Genomic DNA, 18,184 nt, shown 5'->3' on the forward strand with positions numbered 1-18,184 from the left:
AGGTACGAGTGCTCTTGTGCGTCCCAGGCTGTTGCTCCTGTGACCAGCATATCACCAGCCTAACCATCGCTCAGTGGCAGAGTCAACGCAAACATATGCACCCGGCGCACGCACACATCCAGCGCAAGCATGCCCCCCCCCCCCCCACACACACATAGCGGCAGGTATTCTAAGATAGCGTATCCAGGTGGTGAGCCCTGCGTTGTTGTTACCAATCAGTGTGATAGCCACGACACGCTATGCAACTAATCTCCGGTGTGGGGAGCAACATATTCATTACGCTATGCAACTTACTACCATGACTACCGTACCCGTTAACGCACACGTCCAAATGCAGAGTGGAAGCAGACCAAGCGAGTTAGCACCGCCAAGGCCCAGGTGACAAATAAACCTACTATAAACATTTTTGTAAATAGGCGTCGAGGCGACAATAGTTTTAGAATTGCGATCAACAGAACGAGCTGAACCGACATTTCACAAAGAAAGAAAAAAATAAAAAAAAATAAAAAAAGTAGCATCGGCCACTGCAAACTGATAAAATCAGTTCTAATAAAATAAATAAGTTTCTTGAAAAACCAGGCAAAACCTTATAGGACGCGTCGCCGCAAATCTTGCTGCAAGTAATGGGATGAACTGGTGAGATAAACATGTCAATGACAGGACTAACAGCATCAGCAGTAACGCCTGCTGTTAATACACGCACCGTTCAGCGTGTGGCGATGGCGGCTGTTGAGCTCAAGAGCTGGCAATAACTTACTACGCCAATGTAGATGAAACGAGCCTAAAGACTACGAAACTCAAAGGCTAGCACTGAAGGACACTACGTCCCATGTGTGCAGGTCACAGGCACCAGATACAGCTGCTACACGGACTGATGCAAGTCTACTTTCAAGTACAAGTATCAGGTAGACAGGGTCAGGAAGCTACAGGCGAGCTTGACATAGGACAATAAGAAACAGTTCACACCGGGTACGCTGCTAGCCAGTGTCTTGTGAAATTCGACTACAAGCAACAAAGCAAGTACATGTACTAGGATTTCAATATGTACAGCATCCAGCACCGCTTCAGCTGGATGCCAGCTCAGCTCAGCTGGAAGCTTGCTCAGTGTAGCAAGACACCTGTAAGAAGTGGATCTTCTGGTGGTATAGTAACGCGAGCAACTACTTGCTAGTTAGCACAGTCAGTGGACACTTTCTTACCGTAACTTGGCGTTGCGATGAACAGAAAGAGGCACGGCAGTACTCAGGGCCACGGGATTCAAGTGCTTGCACAGATCCAGCACGCACGGGCCAGGGTGGCTTGTGTGATGCTGCTGGCATTGTGATGTGCGTGCAGACAGCAGGACCAGCAGTCACCCGCATGATTTGAGCATTTCTGCTGACGAAGGCCGCATAGGCTGTATTGTCCAGTGTGCTGCTAATGGTGGCTGGCTGATGTGATCAGTGTGAGACTCACGCAGCTCAGGTAAAGCCGAGTGCAGGACCACCCAGCAATAGTCGAGGGCCATGACCCAGTGGCAATGATGAGACATCGATCGTGCAGGCGTATTAACCCTGAAGTACATGAACAGTGAAGGTGGCTACGATGACGCAGTTACACGACCAAACGCGCGACAGTACTCATCTGATAATCACATGATACTAGCAGTAGTGATAGCGACACTATCATATCCAGGATAGCGATGGTACTCTTTTCGACACATCACCAAAAGTGATGGTGATGCTGCCACGATTACAGATCTAGACGAATCAGTCAGTGGTGGAAATTCCGTTCTTAGATGGCACTAGTCAGTGGCGTTGATTCTGCCGGCAGCCACATACAACCTACGTTGCAGTGCAGAACTGTAGGAACTGCCACTAGAGTACCGGTAGATTGTACGCGAGAACCTGATGTGAGCAGTTAGGTGTACTTCGGAGTGGTTGGTTGGTTAGAGTAGACTACGGGGCTGTTGTACTGCCTGCACAGTGACTGCCTCTCTGCTTCACTGGCTCCAGAGCATTCGACTGCACAGTAGAGTAGACTATGGGACTCTGTACTGCCTGCACGGTGAATGCATGTCTCCTTCACTCCTCCAGGGCATCCGACTGCACAGCGGTGAGTTCGGAGAGAGCGGACAGCGGCCAGATGTGCGCCGGGTTTTTCGACATGGCAATCATGTTCAGCACTTGCTTGCCATTGCGCAGACGTACGGTGGACAGCTCCTCCTCTGAAGCCCAGACAGCACCCTGCAGATAATAGATGGGAGTAGCAGCAGCGAAAAGAAGAGCAAAAGCCTTGTCAACTCCACAAAACAGACTGGCATGAGCATGTGTGAGTTCTTACAGGGAATGTTATTGGCGCCATGTTCAACAGGCGCAAATAAAATTGAGGCTCTAAGCCTCTAACCCTGGGTGGTATGGCTCACTAATGTCACTGCTGAATACTGCCTAGCCTGAAAATTCGGATAACTTTTACTTTTATTCTTTTTCCATTGATTGGTGTAACCCAGAGACCGCTTGGTGAGTGTTGTGAAGATGTATGGCAGAATATTGAGACAACACAACTACAGTCAAATTCGCTAATAACGACTGCGGATATAACGACAATTCGCGAATAACAGCAGAATTTCCAGAGCAAAGTCTCATCCAACTGTAATACATAGAATGAGACTTCGGGTATAACGACATTTCGCAAATAAGGACACTTTTCTGATGCCCCGCCGAGTGTCGTTATAAGCGAAGTTGACTGTACCTTTGAAACTGCTACTTGAAGTAAAAAGGTTCAAAGGTATTTTGTTATACATGTATCAACCGCAGAACCCCAGCCCGGCCGTATGGAAGGCCATGCTGCACATGTACAGTCACATGTTGTGCAGTGCAGTCAGCATGCATCGTTGCCTAGCAGCAGATTCTTGAAACAGCTGCTAGCTGAAGGATGCCTGGTCTGATTCTACAGTGGTACTTGGAGTAACACACACAAGGTCGGGTCTCCACAGAGACAGCCACTATCTTCCAGCACAGAACGTCCAACGCTACACTAGAGGATATAATCATGATATCCGTAGTGTGTGTAGGTAGCGTGTCGCGAGTGAGAATCTTGAAAGAAGGGTCCCTGGCCCACGACCCCTCCCTCCTCCTGAATCTTCTACTACACAGCAGTTGTTCAAAGTACAGTGCTGTACTTCCTCGAATATAAGTCTTACACCTTTTTACACTAACCTTCACGGCCAACAAAGGGGGTGCAAATTACAATCGAGCATGATTACTACTGAAAGTGAATACATGTATGCTGTAAAACACGTAATTTTAGGTGTATTAAAATTTCGGTGTCAGGGGCCTGCCAGGTTTCAGGTGTAATGTAGAATTAGGTGACCAGCATTCCCTTCACATACAGTGCATACTCTAGTGCCTTTTAGGTGTAATTTAAATTTAGGTGCCTGGTTTCTCTACCGAAATCACCGAAATTAAAGTTACACCAAAAATATCGTGTTTTACAGTTTATCGAAGCGATATGACATGGACCTGGAAATGGGGGTGTGATTTACAATCGAGTGCGACTTACAATCGGGGAATACAATAAAATTGTTCTAGTGCAAACACAACAAGCTAGCAAGTGCACTGGGATAATGTGGTGATGGTCAGACAGACGATAACTTACAATACTCTCAAAGTCTGGCACACTCTTCGTCTCGGCCGTCTCGCACTTCGGCTTCCCGGTGTAGTGAACAATAATGCGCATGGCACCCTCTGCAATACCACCAGCAGTAACAGCAGCAACAACAGCAACAACGGCAGAAGCAGAACAGAATTCAATGACATTGATGCTATATTGACATCACCACATCAGAGGCGAAGGACTTATTCCCTGATCGTCCCTATGTGCTCTACACTGGAGATAATAGGGCAAGTGGCAATTGGAACAAAAGTTTGCACCACAATTAGTTCTCTCTCAAGCTGTATGTATTCTCAATGGGAAGGAAAAGGCAAAATTTTCACAATCCCAGCAGGAATGACATAGATTACCGGCTTTGATAGATAATTGATGACTCTTTGCCGATAAAAAAAGAAATGAAAAATAAAGGCTGGCAGCGGTGGGATTCGAACCCACGCCTCCGGAGAGACTGGAGCCTTAATCCAGCGCCTTAGACCACTCGGCCACGCTACCTGACACGATCATAGGACGTAAAAAGCCAGTACAGTAGTGTGCCGATTATCCTCACCCCTCTGGGCAGAGAGACGAGGGGGTATCTTCGGATAAGGGAGCGGGCAAACATCCATCTAAACACATGCACATTCCCTCAGGCTTTCATCATTTCTTATTCTCTTTGGCATTATGACAGGAATGATGCACACTCCAGCTCCTTTCGTATGAACGAACAGTGTCAGCTCGACCATGGCGCGGTCAACCTCTGAACCGTATCCAGTTCCTGAAAAATGGCATCTATTTTCTTACAACGAAGATGAGTTCAAGTGGTCGAAGCAAACTACAGGATTACATAGTCCCATGCTGCACTGACCTCTGCCTGGGTGCAGCCCATATCTCACTTGAAGAATCCCAGTCAGCTCCACCTCAACACCAGCTTCCTCCATCGCTTCTCGTACCGTGGCTTCCTGTGGCGTTTCGCCAGGAGAGGCCAGGCCGGCCGGCATGTAAAACCTGCAAGTCAACACGAACGGGGAAACGCAGCAGAAGCAACCAGTGAAATTACACGGACTGACCAGGTTTACTACAGTAAAACCTGTAACTAAAGACCACCGTGACTAGCGACCACCCCAGTACTACAGACCACTTTGCCAGGCACGGATGGTCTCACATTCATATATGGTTGTGCTGTGCAAACCTCTAACTAAGAACCACCTGCCAGTAAAGACCGCTTTCTCTGGCCCCAAGGGGTGGTCGTTAGTCACAGGTTTTACTGTACTTGCAGGCAGTGGTTTCTATCAGAACAGCAGACATATTCTCCTAAGACAAAGCTCTCCAGACTAGACTGCCACCTCACAGACTCGAAACTTTCTCCTTTTGTGCTTTACAAAAAAAAGTAGCTGTAGGTATGAGGTCTGGTGAGCTCACAGTTGCAGTACTGCACAGGGCCGCCGGAACCGGTCCGGTTGGTCCGGTGGCAACCGGACCAACTCTGGCTCAGGTCACCCCCTAAGATTCGTTCAAAACCGGGGAGAAAAAATTCTGGGTACATACATGTACATGTACACGATTGTATTATTGATCGTGCATACATACATGTATGTAAATGTACATTCACCCATAGTTGGCCATACATTTCTACATTGATATCCATGCAAAATTATTCCCTGTACTGTCCCTCCAGGAAATTGCGATTCCACGGATGCAACAAATTTTGCGATTTTGGTCCAAACCCGCGATTTTCAGCAAAATCCGCGATTTCCCGCGTTTTTTTGTTGTTTTCTGCACTATATCTCACATTTTTATGCACTTTTCACACAGTTCTTTCCATGATTCTGTAGGTTATTTGCACAGTACGACTCATGAGTAGATATACAATGCAACAAATTTCGTGATTTGGCCCAAATCCTCAATCTTCTGCAAATAATTCCGCGACTTCCTGGCAAGTTCTGCATCATTCCGCACTTTTCGTCGCATTTTTTGTTACTTTCTGCCGCAATTTCTTGCGCAAGTTTTCGAGAGTTTTTTTCCGCAAATTCCCGCAGGGACAGCCTGTAGTTGGCTCAGAAAACTTGTGAAATATTAAAAGGGCCAAATTCTGCCATTTCCGACCGGATTTTTCAAAAAATGTCTGGGGGAGGTCCTCCTCAAACCGGACCAACTTCACCCACCTTCCGGCGGGCCTGCTGTAAAACATGTAATTTTAGGTGCATTAAAATTTCGGTGCCACAGACCTGCCAGGTTTCAGGTGAAAATGTAGAATTAGGCGACCAGCGTTCCCTTCACATGCAGTGCATATTCTAGTGTCTTTTAGGTGTAATTTAAATGTAGGTGCCTGGTTTCTCTACCGAAATCACCGAAAATTGCATGTTTTACAGTATAGTACTGTACTACAGTTAACTTTGCGTATAACGACACTCGGCCGGGCATCAGAAAAGTGTCCTTATTCGCGAAGTATCGTTATACCCGAAAGTCTCATTATGTGCATACAGGTAGAATGGACTTTGCTCTGGGCATGGAAATTCTGTCGTTATTCGCGAATTGTCGTTATATCCGCAGTCGTTATTAGCGAAGTTGACTGTATGCAATATCTCATATCTGTACTCGTTTTCTTCTATTCCGGAATGAAGCCAGACGAAGTTGAGTCCTGTCATTTCGCATGATGGTTATCAGAAGTATAAGACATGACATGTACATGTGTATGCCATTAGTTATGCTGGTAAATTGTTCTGACGATGGGTGACTGGCCCGAAACGTCAATAATATTTTCGACATCACTATCAAATAAAAAAAATTAATTCATCCAGCGCATGCGCCAAGAGTGAATAGCAACTAAATGGAGCGGTTGTCGTTTGACAAACCCCTTTTTATTTGGTATAATTATGTTGGTACATACATTCACAGAATTCCATTAGCAGACCATCTGGTAAAAGGAGAGCGATCGCTCTCGCGCCTTTGCTCTCCTTATTTTTTTTTAGGGCGCACTTTTCGTCGCGCGCCTTGAGAATTTCGAGCGCATCCGCATCACTATGAAGTTCTGAAAACACTCAAATATTTCGTAACTCGGCTTTCCCTGAACGGAATCGAGTAATCGAAAAGTCGCATTAGAAGTCGCAGTAGAAAGTTCTCAGCTGTCGGCTCCAACAAATCGGAAGTCGATCCGAGGTCCAATAGTGGAGTTACGGCACTCGCAAGGTATTTTACGTACCGTTGCAAATTTTCACTTCCGCACATTTTGACATAAAGGATTTCCCTCTGTTGCGGGACAGTCCGGGCATGCATAGTTAGACCTGTGTACGTGTGATGCCAGGCACAGGTCTTTAGCCGTCAGCTACAGAAGAAAGGAGCGCTCTACGATGAATACTACAAAAATACCATGGATCTTAGTAATATAGCGAATTGTCTCAATTTCCCATTGCGTGTGTCATTGTCCCTGATGAAGGGAAACTAAAGTTGTGGTCCGAACAGCTTTCATTTATAGTGCGTACGGCGATTTTCCAGAACGAATTTGGCAGCTATTGGGTATTGAATCCGATTGGGGTATGGCAAGATGTTGAAAAACCCCGTATTGTGCTCGCCTTGGATAGATAATGCGAGCGACTTTTTTTTGGGGGGGGGGGGGACTGCTCTCCCACCACTCTCCTTGAGAGGATAGCGAGGGTGATTGTTCACTCTCCTGGATTTTTCTTACACGAAGGTCTGCATTAGAGTCGTCTTTGTCCATTCCCAGAAAAGATGCAAGTTTGGCTAGGTATTCCAAAGGACTGTTATCTAGATAATATTAGACACTGTGTGCGTCATGGTCACACGGAAAGCTCAACACATTCAAACTGTCTGCATCATTCTCGCAGAGCACTGACAGCCAAACTCACTCACCCTTGGTTGCAGAACTCTTGAACAACCAGGTATTTGCCATCGCACTCGCGCCTCACCAACACCGACACACCAACTAGAAAGTCCTTGCACGTTGGCACGACGCCGACCAGGGAAGAGCATTGTTGCTGGTCGCCTGTTTCTGCCATGGTTGATTGCTCAAACACGAAATTCAATTTTCTTCTGCTCTCAAAACAAATTGGTAGCAATGACTACGCGGCCTTCCAACTCTTAGACAATATTCGGAAAAATAAATAGAGTGCGATGATCAAATTGATCAAACCAGATATCCATGTCGACACCACGTAGATCTACCAGGGAGTCGTCAAAATACCATTACAACTCCCTGCGCCTCTACATCGACACTTCCATGACCACTTTGTTGTTTGTTTTTGAAAATGTGATTTTTCAAAAGCTCTTTCAAATCTTGTTCCTTTTTTTTCGCTGCGCCGCGCCATCTTTTCTTCCGCTAGCCGCTACGTCACCACGATATGCAGTCTCGTCATCTCCTGCGCTTTTTGCGACGCATACTGCTTAGGCGCTAGCGCATGATGCATGCCATGCAAAAAAAGCTTGCCCTACGCCGTCCGCTAGTGCACTGGTACATGGTACTGTAGTACTGACTCTGTGCATGTGCATGTCGCGTCCAAGCTGTCTCATCCGATGTGGCATGAGAAAAACCCGCTTTTCACATTTTCTTTTTTCTTGGCTGAATATCTGGACGAGTGTAAGCCGTTTGGCCCAAAGGTAGAGGCGATCTGGCGTGAAGAAGAAGGAAGTTATTTGTTGTGCAGCGTGACGGAGAGAGGCTCCAAGATGAGTGGATTCGATGGAAACCCGTTTGCCGATCCCGAAGGAGCGAACCCGTTTTCTGTAAGCGAAGAGGAAGTGTGCAGTGTTTCGATGTGGACACCTTGCCACACATGTGTGTTTGCCTTCGAATCTGGGGAAAAAGATTTTCTCAAGGAAGCAAGACGATCTCCTTAGCTTGCACGGCACTGACCAGCCGACCAACTCTGGTTCTGTATACGAGTGCCGAATACCAACCCAATATTTTTTCCGGTTGCCGGTCGCTCAGGTAGCTGCTATTGTTTTCTAAGACATTTTTCGAATGTGTTACAATGCTCGTATTTATTTCAGGATCCGTCAGTGACCCAGCACACGTCTGCGGCGCAGAAAGGCTTGGAAGAATACAATCCGTTCGCTGACGATGCTGCTGTGTCAGCGCCACCCGCTCCATCAGCACCGGAGCCCGCTTCGGTAGGTGCTAGGTCATTCCACGTCCCGTCTGCGTCGGTAGCCCATGCATATCTGACACTAGGTGCTCTCTCGTTGGGCTCTGTGTGTGTGTGCACGCACACGCGCGTGTTTTTGTGTGTGTATGTGCGTGTGCATGTGTGCGCTTTCCTCGAAAGCCGCTCAATATTACACACCCAACGTCATTCCTCATAGGAGTGAGTGTGCAGTCGTACTGGATACTAGCATACGTCTGTGTGGCACGCAACGTTCCCTGCCATTACCGTACAGATGTGTAGCAAACATCAGGACTGAGAACCGGTCTAGCCAATAGACCTTATTCGATAACGTGCTTTTTGGACTCGCCTCCAGGGATTTGTCGTAAGCTGGGGCACGCGTACGTGAAACGAGTGGCAAGAAAGGCCCGGTTCGTGCAAGGGAGTAGTAAAATACCAGTATTTTTCTACTCCTATGTTCCCACGCCGAGTCCACTGTGCACTGAGTGCAGATCTCTTGCCACTCCCTGGTTTCCGGGATCCCGGTTCACGTGATTGTGACACGTTTATCGAATAAGGGGTCTCTACAATGTGCGGTGAAATTTTAGAATAACGTACAGTCCTGGTGAGAGAACCCGGCCTCACCAGGCTCATGAATAAAGTACATGTAGTGCCACGCTCACGTGCGCAGAGTGTTGTGTGTGGTGCTAGGGCCGGGTAGTCCCCCCCCCCCCCCCCCCACGGTGCTATTGTACTCATGCGGTCGGATTTCTCCTTGACGTTGCTATGGCAATGTGTAATGTGACTCTGACCGTACCGCACAGAGTGCTCCGATAGTTCCCAAGCCGGCCCCGCCGTCGTCACATCCGGCCGAGTTGCCGCCGTACGCGCCAGCCAGCCAGCCGGCGCTGATGGAGCCCGCACAGCAAGTCTACGGCGAGAAGGTGAGTGTGGTCATGGCTGCTTTGCTGTGTTGTGGTCTATTTACAGTACAGTCAACTTTTCGTATAACGACACTCGACGGGGCATCAGAAAGGTGTCCTTATACCCGAAGTCTCATTATATGCATACAGGTTTAAGATGGGACTTTGCTCCGGGCATGGAAATTCTGTCGTTATCCGCGAATTGTCGTTATATGCACCGTCGTGATTAGCGAAGTTGACTGTACTGCTGGGCGCCGAAGAACGGAGCACCGAAGAACGACCAGGCTAGAATGTCACCGAGCACAGCATACCAATGATTATGTATACATGTACACGGCGACTCAACTGTGCATAGACTGTAATGCATGAAAATAAGAACGGTCTACCGTCTGGGAGGCTGCCCCGTAGTACTGTACTGGTCGTTTTGGTCGTTTCTTTCAGTAATGACAGAAGTCCGTTGTCAGTGTTTGCACTGGAGTTTGCCGGTGCCTGAAAGTTCGGTGAACACTGAAGATCTTCGTAGCAATGAGCCCGCTGAGGGTGCTTAGAGAGACTATTCCGTAGTGCTGTTGCGCTGTAAAAAAAAAAAAGAGCCACGTACAGATGGAGCAAACGTAGCTGTACGTGCGAGTGCCATTGGGACCCTTTTTTAACCCTTTGAAGCCCAGCTGGGTTTTCTGATTTCCCAGGCACTCGCACCGCGCTGCACGCAACCACGGATGGTCGACTTCAAAATCTCATAATTCACTCACCAGCAATGGAATTTCACGATCTGGAGCTCCCTGAAAAGCTTGTGATCTCCTCCATCCAAAGATAAAGACTAGACACTAAGCAGAAGCAATAGAAGCGCCTCCAAGTCCCTTGAGTGCAGCTCTATCGCGCCTGAACGAGATACACCACCCACAGTGACAATTTCCTTCGGTTCATGACTTTTACTCAACACGAAACAACAATTCAAAGTTCTCCGTGCTGCTGAAGCTCAAGCGGTCATCTTGGTACCCATCGCGCATGGGCTGCACTGGTATGAGTCATGGGGAAACCCCATGCGCACGCGGGCTCTACTCGAAAATTTCAAAATTCTAAAGTTTAGAAGTATTCCGGTCTTTGCCGCTCGGGTATTACGCATCGCGCTGCCACAAGTGACACACCGCTGGAAAGGTATTTTCCTTACCTTTCCAACAAGCTATTGTTTGTGAGAATCAAAGAAAGGACAACGGAGATACGAATCTTTGTACAGTGATCTATGCTCAATGCGTACACAGTGCGCGTTTTGGACGAGTATACTCGTCCTTGGGAAATCACTAGGGACGAGTATACTCGTCCTTGGGCTTCAAAGGGTTAATTAAGATCTGCATACGTGTTTGGAGATGCTGCCGTGTCCCAACGTGCATGCAGCACTGACATGAACGCAATCCTATTCAGAACTACAGTGCTGACAGCTGAAATCCGACCCCTGAGCGGAGGTGCGCTCACAATCGCAAAGACCCAACACGGGCGCTGCGGGCCCGGGCCGGGATAGTAAAACTACGAAATAGAGACCGCTAGAATGTGAGCGCATCGCTAGGGGGTCGGATTTCAGTTGCCAGCTCTGTAGCTTGTTCACAATGCCGTGTAGCTGCTTGGTTTGATTTCCTTAGGTCCCAGGTGTACATGTATAGACGTAGAGAGAGACATGCGACACTAAAAGGTTGCAGTAATCTGTGCTGAGCCGTGGATTTTTTCCGACTTTGAGAATATACTCAATTTAGGGTTCTGTGTGTTTTTACTTCGAGTAGTAAGAGGTCAGTGGATGGTTTACAGCGGCCATGTAGAGGCCAGGCAGCCAGCGAATCTGTCCTTTGTTGTGCTGATTCATGAGGCGAAGTAGCATATGATTGCCCTTGTTCCTGCCGCTGCTTTGGCTGCTGCTTTGGCTGCTACTGCTGCTGCTTTGGCTTCTGCTGTTGTTTGGGTGCTTGTGTGCTTTGTCGTTGCTGTGCATAGTTTCCCGGCGAAGAAGAACCGATTGTGACTAAGGTATGTACATAGTGTCATGCACCGTGCTGACCTGTCATGCCGGTGCAACATTTCCGTACCATTCAGATTGTCATGTTGAAGATTATGTGTTTTCATAGTAACTACTTCGCTGGTTTGAATAGACGGCACGGTACGCATGCGTACGGAAAGTGTGTGTGTGGCCAGTGTCGTGGTGGTGGTGGGAAGGGGGGGGGGGGGTAATAGCATCACTATGTTGTCGTGCCGTACCGTGGCTGGGGGAGTAGAAACAGCCGGGATTGCGAATTTCCCAATCTAGTCCGCAGCACACGGCACAGGTGATGTTTAGATTGCCTTTCATCGCTGCGATCTGCCGCTAGGGTTTACTGGGTGTTAGTGGCCGTCGTGAGTTCCCTTCGGGAACGGACACGATAATTTACTTTTTTTTCTTTATTGCTGTTATTGCAACCATGCCAGTCACTGAGGTGTATGTTCACGTATGGTCTGTAAGAAGTCCCTATGGGTGACATACATGCGGAGAACCAGATCTCGGCGGAGATGGGAAAATCGTTGCACGTCACAAATTAACCTCTTGGCGACAAAAAATGCGAAACATTTAAGGGTCGTTTTCGCTGATTGTGGCCTAGAAATTCTTATCGACGTCCGTGACATCCATGCTTTCGTTCATATCGTGCTTGTGCCTTGCAGGAGAAAGAGCCCGAACCCACTCCATCAAGACCAGTCGCGGCACCAGTCAAGGATCCAGCTGCTCTGACCCCGGAGCAGGAACTGGAGCTGGCCAGGAGAGAGCCAAACTTCCCACCATGTCTGAAGATGAAAGGTTGCCCCGTGAAGCCGTGCTTCTACCACAACATCAATCTGGAGATCCCGCAGGATCGCAAGAAGTTTGTCCGCCTGCTCTTCTTCTACTGGCAATGTGAGTGCAGTGTTGTGCATTTTACGAGCTGAATGTGCTTAGCTTATCAAATGGATGTGTACAAACTGCCCCTGTTATCGCATTCCTTTCTCAGCTGAAGGTTGGACCCTAGAAACACCACACTCTCTACAGCATGTTCCCTAGATTCCTCATGACCACACACTCAATCACCCAAATACGGCTTGCTTACAGTAACTAATGTAAAAGGAGAGTGAAGAACATCGACAAAAGCCAGCCCGTTGAAACCGGTTGTATATGCAGTCCAGACCTGTTGGTGTATGGCAGTCACTCACAATCTATTATATTAGTGATCCGTGGCGTGTTGCAGTCACTCACACATGACCATTTGGCCACATTGTACACTCGAGCAGTCACACGTGATTGTTAAATTTTGGCCACATGGAAGTACACTGATATTTGAATATGGGGAATGCCGTGCAGCAGTAGTATACTTCAGCATATTCGAGAAAACATGTTTCTGCTCTGTTTCTCCTCCCGACTTCTTCCATGTGTATGCACAGTCTACTGCTTCACACTGTTCGTCAATGTCATTGCGTGTGCGGCCATATTCGGCATTAGCAGCGAAAGCGGCAACGGTATAAACTTTGGCTTTGCCATCCTGTGGTTCTTCCTGTTCATCCCGTGCTCGTTCTGGTGCTGGTACTGGTGCGGCTACAACGCTTTCAAGTGAGTGTGTCTACTGGATAGAGGGGCGGCGGGGGCATTGCTGAACACCACTGTGGCCGTGTGGGTGAACAGGCGCATGCAGCTCGTGTGTAGTCAGCGTAGACTGGTCACCGCACCGGCAAATTGCCGTCATACGTACTACATAGTCGAATTGGGCAACATTGCAGCTATATGGTTACCAGTGTACATAATAGCAAGAGTACATAACCCCCAAGAGTGTGCAACTCCAGCTATGGGGTCTGCGACGGCAGAACTTCACATCACGTGATGAACCCGTACACATTATTTCCACTCTGTGCAGGATAGATACAGGGTTGTATGCAACCCAGCTTTGGGTACAACTCTCTTGTGGTCACTTTGCACTGTTTGCCAGCATGACCTTTTGAACCATGTCACGTGATGTGAAGTTCTGCCGTCGCAGCACAGCATAGAGGTTGTGCAGGCAGTTGCACACTCTTGGGGTTATGTACTCTTGATAATAGTCACCACACCACAGATGTGCTCTGGCGTACAGTCCCCACACCATAGATGTGCGAGTTACACCCCTGGTGAAGTATTTTATAGTACCTTTAGCACCACCCTGGTGCTTCATGATCACAAGAGCCCTTCCTAGCAGGGAGCTTATACTGTGCCAACAAAAGTGGTGATGCATGCGTGAACTGCACCGATAGCTGCAGTCAACAGAGCACTCACTGGTCAGACTGAGGGTAACATGGATGATAGTGACATGGATGAGGATGATACGGATGCAGCTAAAAAGGTGTCTCACATCCTGTCGGGCAATGGTTGTGAGACCTACCCTCACTGCTAGGCAATGCATTTTCCCCCTCAGGCATAGTGGTGACCTGACACGAATGAGACTTCCTAAGCTGGTTTTGTTAGAAATCTAATTATAGCCGGGGGGGGGGGGGGGGGGGGAACGATGATGGTCGAACTTGCATTGATTACATTATACTTTTATGGCCTCTCTCTCTCTCTCTCTCTCTTTCTTTCTCACTCTGCAGATCGGACAGCTCTATGCGTTTCATGTTCTTCTTCTTCATCTTCTTCTTCCAATTCGTCACTTGTTGTGTGTTTGCCGTGGGCATCCAGAAAGCAGGGGGAGCGTAAGTACAAGCCATACTTGTACAGGTTCTTGCTGGTACACATGGGTGGGGTTCGTTGCCGATATATGGCCATCGTGGCAGGTATTGTAGTTAATGCATCGGCTGGCCTGCGTACATATTTTACACGCCGTCACGTCAAACTACACTAGCACCAGGTGTCATCCGACGCCAAGTTCTTTCTACCGACATGTCCATGAGGTAATGAGGTTAGTTTATATTACACCCAACTGCTGAATTAGACACATGTGCAACAAGTGTGCATGGTTCAAGCAACTCAAACACTGCCATTCAGCCACACCGTGCATTCATCTCTCTCTCTCTCTCTCTCTCTCTCTCTCTCTCTCTCTCTCTCTCTCTCTCTCTCTCTCTCTCTCTCTCTCTCTCTCTCTCTCTCTCTCTCTCTCCTCTCTCTCCCTCTTTCCTCCCTTTTTGTTTTCTTGTTCACAGCGGTATGATTGTGGCACTCAGCGTAAAGGGGACCATTGGAGGGCTCGTTCTAGGAATGTTATCCTTTATACTTTGGACGGTCGGTGCTGTTGTCGGTGCCTTGCTCTTAATTCAGGTAAGTTACTGGGAGCTGCTGCTGCAGTTAGTGATCAACATATTTTACCTTGTTATGTCCAGTGAGCTTGTTGCGCCAATGGCAAAACTGACATCAAGCGGTGTAGTATTCACTCACTCACCCACACCACCACCACCCCGGGAATAGCACTCCCTGACGAAAAAGCCACACAGCTCATTTTGGCAAATCCAGGAGCAGACCGCAAGCTCGCCGACCTTTGTTGTGCATAGTAGTACGGCACGTACTTGAAATGGGTGTGGACCATGTGATGTGTATAAGTAAGTGCCTGCGTTGGGGTTTGCGTGTGAAGAGAAAAAAGGTTTTCGAAATTCCATGATTTTAGCTCAGTCTGAGATATTGACATCATATTATGTGGAACATGTGATGTGAGCTTTCTGATTGGGGGACCCTATACTAGTATGTTGTGTGTGTGTTTGTGTGATACTCTTCAGATTCACCGTTTCTATCGAACATCGGGATACTCTGTGGAGAAGATGCAGGCGGAGGCTGGTACAGCGGTAGCGCAGAACGAGGGAGTACGGAAAGCCGTAGTCGCTGGCGTCAAGGGTTCCATGAACTAACGGCGACGTACGCATTGTTGTGGTCTTTTCGTATCGTTCCATTGTATTTTCTTTACGCCACTGGCTGGCTAGCTGTTGCGGGAAAGACGACAGAAGAGCCGTGTTCTGCAATATATATTTCTGTGTGTGCTTTACCAACTTGTACAAATTAGCAACAGTGTGCTGCAAGTTTACTACGCTCTCACATGTGAGACGCTCAGAGTGCGTTCAGTATATCAAGTTCTGTGTATCTGCTGCTGCCATTTTCTCTGCTCCGCAGTCAGCTGTCCCCTCTGGTGTACTTTCTTGCACATGTCAGACAAGTTGCTCGCTAATGACTGCACCGCTGATCGTTTTTACTGCGCATTTTCAGCTGTGGAAACAGTAATTATTTGTCTACGCTGGTGTACCGCTGCAGACACTAGACGTTATGCTGTGCTTTCCAACACGGATACATGCAGTGCGCCAGGCTGCTACATGCCCTACCTGGCACGACTACAATTTTTCACAAAAGAATATTGCCGGGAAATACTTTTTTACTTCTGTCCCCATCCCCCTCCTCTTTCCGATCTCGTGATTGACGTTCCAACCATGGCAATTTCTAAAAACTAAATACTGTTCTTGCAAGTGTTATTATATTACGAGTAAGTTCTAAGGAGTAGTTTGCCAGGTGAGATGTGGCTTCCGTATCTTGGAGCGTTCGCTAGCTAATTCGTTTTGCGTTTTGACCTGGATCTTTTTTCTCTCTTCAATTTGTGCTGCTATGACTTAGCATGTTGTTGTTTCTTGATGTCGGGCACACCGAACGATAATGTCGATGCTTTTCTTCTGAATTCTGACATCAACCATAGCGACTGTAAAGAGCTGGAAACCGAAAAATAATAACAACTGTGCGAGCTTCATAATTGTGCTGGTCTGAGCAAACGCTGTGTGCATGCAAGACTGACAGCAGTAACTCTTCAGAAAGCAGAGTTGTAGCAGCTGTTGGATGCATGGATGGCTGGCTGGATGGGATGCGGGCCATGGTGGACATTCAGGATTTCATGCAGCGATGAAGATGTAGCCAGCACAAGTGCATGCGACTCATGCATGCAGGGAATGCAAGGCCTGCATGCACAACTGCTATTGAGCCCAGCATTATTGTTGTACAGTGGTCCCTCTATAATCCGGCACCGTTTCTGCAACGGAAAATCTGCTGGATTAGGGAGGGTGCTGGATTAACAAATTGGATTTGCTGCTAGAATGTGCATGAAGAGGACATTTTGGCTACTGAAAATTGTGCTGGTTTATCGAGGGTGCTGGATTAGAGAGGGACGAATGTAATAGCTGCGTGCCACTCACATGTATGAATCAACTCTGCTGTCCCCGGGGAAAATTGCCGAAAAAATCGCAAAAAAACGCGGCAAAAACGCGGCATAATATGGCATAATATGGCATAATTTGCGGTGAATTTGCGGTAAATATGCGGTGAATATTATTGATATCATCTAGCGGCGGCAAGTTTGCAGTTGATATGAGGCAATTTTCAGTGAGTATGTAGTGAAGTCAATCAGCTACAAGTCTCTGGTGTAAGCGCTCGTCATATTTGAGTGCAAAGCCACCACCGGATGAGACGTTGCTGACCGAACAGTGCACTGTGTGTACGTGTAGTGCAACAGAAAATTTCAAAAAACGCGGGAAAATCGCGGAAAACGCGGTCTTTTAAAAATCGCAAAAAAACGCGGGAAAAACGCGGCCGCGGAATTGCAATTTTCCCCGGGGACAGACTCTGATCTGATGTATGCCATGAATTCGGCATGACAGACAGATAGACACCGGCATACAACACCAAACTAGGAGAGAAAGATATTGTTATAGTATAGGTTTAACTGTTAGCACTGCCTTACTTGTAAAATAATGACTGTTCCAGTGCAATAGCTCATGGCATGCATGCTGAATCAATGCACAAGTACTGTAGCTGCCCACTTTGCTTTTATGTTCTTCAAAGTACGCCTGGTCTACATCGGTATGGATGTGTGTAATGAGAGTATACAAATCATACTTGTAACCATTCTTGCCGATTTTGAGTGGTGTTGGTAGGAATCGGCTTTATTTAGGGGTGAAACGAGTATCTATTTTGACCAATCGATCACTCGTTCATAATATTCGATCGAGTATCCGATTATTTCGAGTATTAAAATCCAAAAGCGCTAGATGTGTGAGTTCTCGACCAATTCGGGAGAAATTATCTGTGAACATAGAGCAAAAGTTGCTAACGTCTTGTACAGAGTGTAAAGTAAAGATTTTCATAAGTACTTTCATATCTCAGATCCTTACTTGCCGTGTTGATCGAATCGTCCAAGTCATAAAATACTGACTCAAAGGCATGCATAAGGCATGCATACCATGTACAGTGGACAAGCGGTATAACAACAGTTTTTGAAAAATAGAATGCCAATACAAAAAAAAAAAAAAAAAAAAAAACGACCGAGTGCAAAATTTCGAATACTCGCTCGTTCGAAATTTTCGAATGAATACTCGAATATTCGAACTAATCGTTTCACCCCTAGCTTTATTCATAACTTTCCGAGAGCGTAGTCAGTGCGTTTGGAGTGGCTTTGCATACTGACCAAGCACCACCTCACCCAGGCCTAGTATTATTGCCCCCCCACACACACACACACTAGTTTGCATGGCTTCCAAATTGACAAGAAAGCTCCCCACAGCGAA

General features: G+C 47.4%; 2 protein-coding genes and 1 non-coding gene across 3 annotated transcripts; 1 reads left to right on the forward strand and 2 right to left on the reverse strand.

The window, feature by feature from the left end:
- Positions 1-175: 175 nt before the first annotated feature.
- On the reverse strand, positions 176-7,890 carry LOC135826128 (uncharacterized). The gene is made up of 4 exons (XM_065338770.1): positions 7,498-7,890; positions 4,496-4,635; positions 3,637-3,725; positions 176-2,225 (listed from the first exon to the last, which is right to left on the reverse strand). Exons 1-4 carry the CDS (start codon positions 7,641-7,643, stop codon positions 2,064-2,066), a joined length of 537 nt encoding a protein of 178 aa, XP_065194842.1. The 5' UTR covers positions 7,644-7,890; the 3' UTR covers positions 176-2,063.
- On the reverse strand, positions 4,062-4,143 carry Trnal-aag (transfer RNA leucine (anticodon AAG)). The gene has a single exon. It is a non-coding gene; the product is annotated as a tRNA-Leu (tRNA).
- Positions 7,891-8,195: 305 nt separating the features above from the next.
- On the forward strand, positions 8,196-16,371 carry LOC135826125 (secretory carrier-associated membrane protein 2-like). The gene is made up of 9 exons (XM_065338766.1): positions 8,196-8,367; positions 8,635-8,754; positions 9,551-9,670; positions 11,633-11,665; positions 12,332-12,560; positions 13,082-13,247; positions 14,252-14,353; positions 14,801-14,915; positions 15,368-16,371. The coding sequence occupies exons 1-9, from the start codon at positions 8,311-8,313 to the stop codon at positions 15,494-15,496; spliced, it is 1,071 nt and encodes a 356-aa protein (XP_065194838.1). The 5' UTR covers positions 8,196-8,310; the 3' UTR covers positions 15,497-16,371.
- The last annotated feature ends 1,813 nt before the right edge of the window (positions 16,372-18,184 follow it).

Source organism: Sycon ciliatum, chromosome 10, assembly GCF_964019385.1.
Source record: "Sycon ciliatum chromosome 10, ocSycCili1.1, whole genome shotgun sequence".
Lineage (NCBI taxonomy): Eukaryota > Metazoa > Porifera > Calcarea > Leucosolenida > Sycettidae > Sycon > Sycon ciliatum.

What these genes read in the sequence shown, in the direction of transcription:
- LOC135826128 (XM_065338770.1), bottom strand. Translation starts at nt 7,643, where the DNA reads ATGGCAGAAACAGGCGACCAGCAACAATGCTCTTCCCTGGTCGGCGTC. An exon ending in TGGGCTGCACCCAGGCAGAG is followed by an intron (nt 3,726 to 4,495) that starts GTCAGTGCAGCA and finishes GTGGTATTGCAG; the next exon opens with AGGGTGCCATGCGCATTATT. An exon ending in TGCCAGACTTTGAGAGTATT is followed by an intron (nt 2,226 to 3,636) that starts GTAAGTTATCGT and finishes TATTATCTGCAG; the next exon opens with GGTGCTGTCTGGGCTTCAGA.
- LOC135826125 (XM_065338766.1), top strand. Translation starts at nt 8,311, where the DNA reads ATGAGTGGATTCGATGGAAACCCGTTTGCCGATCCCGAAGGAGCGAAC. An exon ending in TGCGGCTACAACGCTTTCAA is followed by an intron (nt 13,248 to 14,251) that starts GTGAGTGTGTCT and finishes CTCACTCTGCAG; the next exon opens with ATCGGACAGCTCTATGCGTT. An exon ending in GTGCCTTGCTCTTAATTCAG is followed by an intron (nt 14,916 to 15,367) that starts GTAAGTTACTGG and finishes GATACTCTTCAG; the next exon opens with ATTCACCGTTTCTATCGAAC.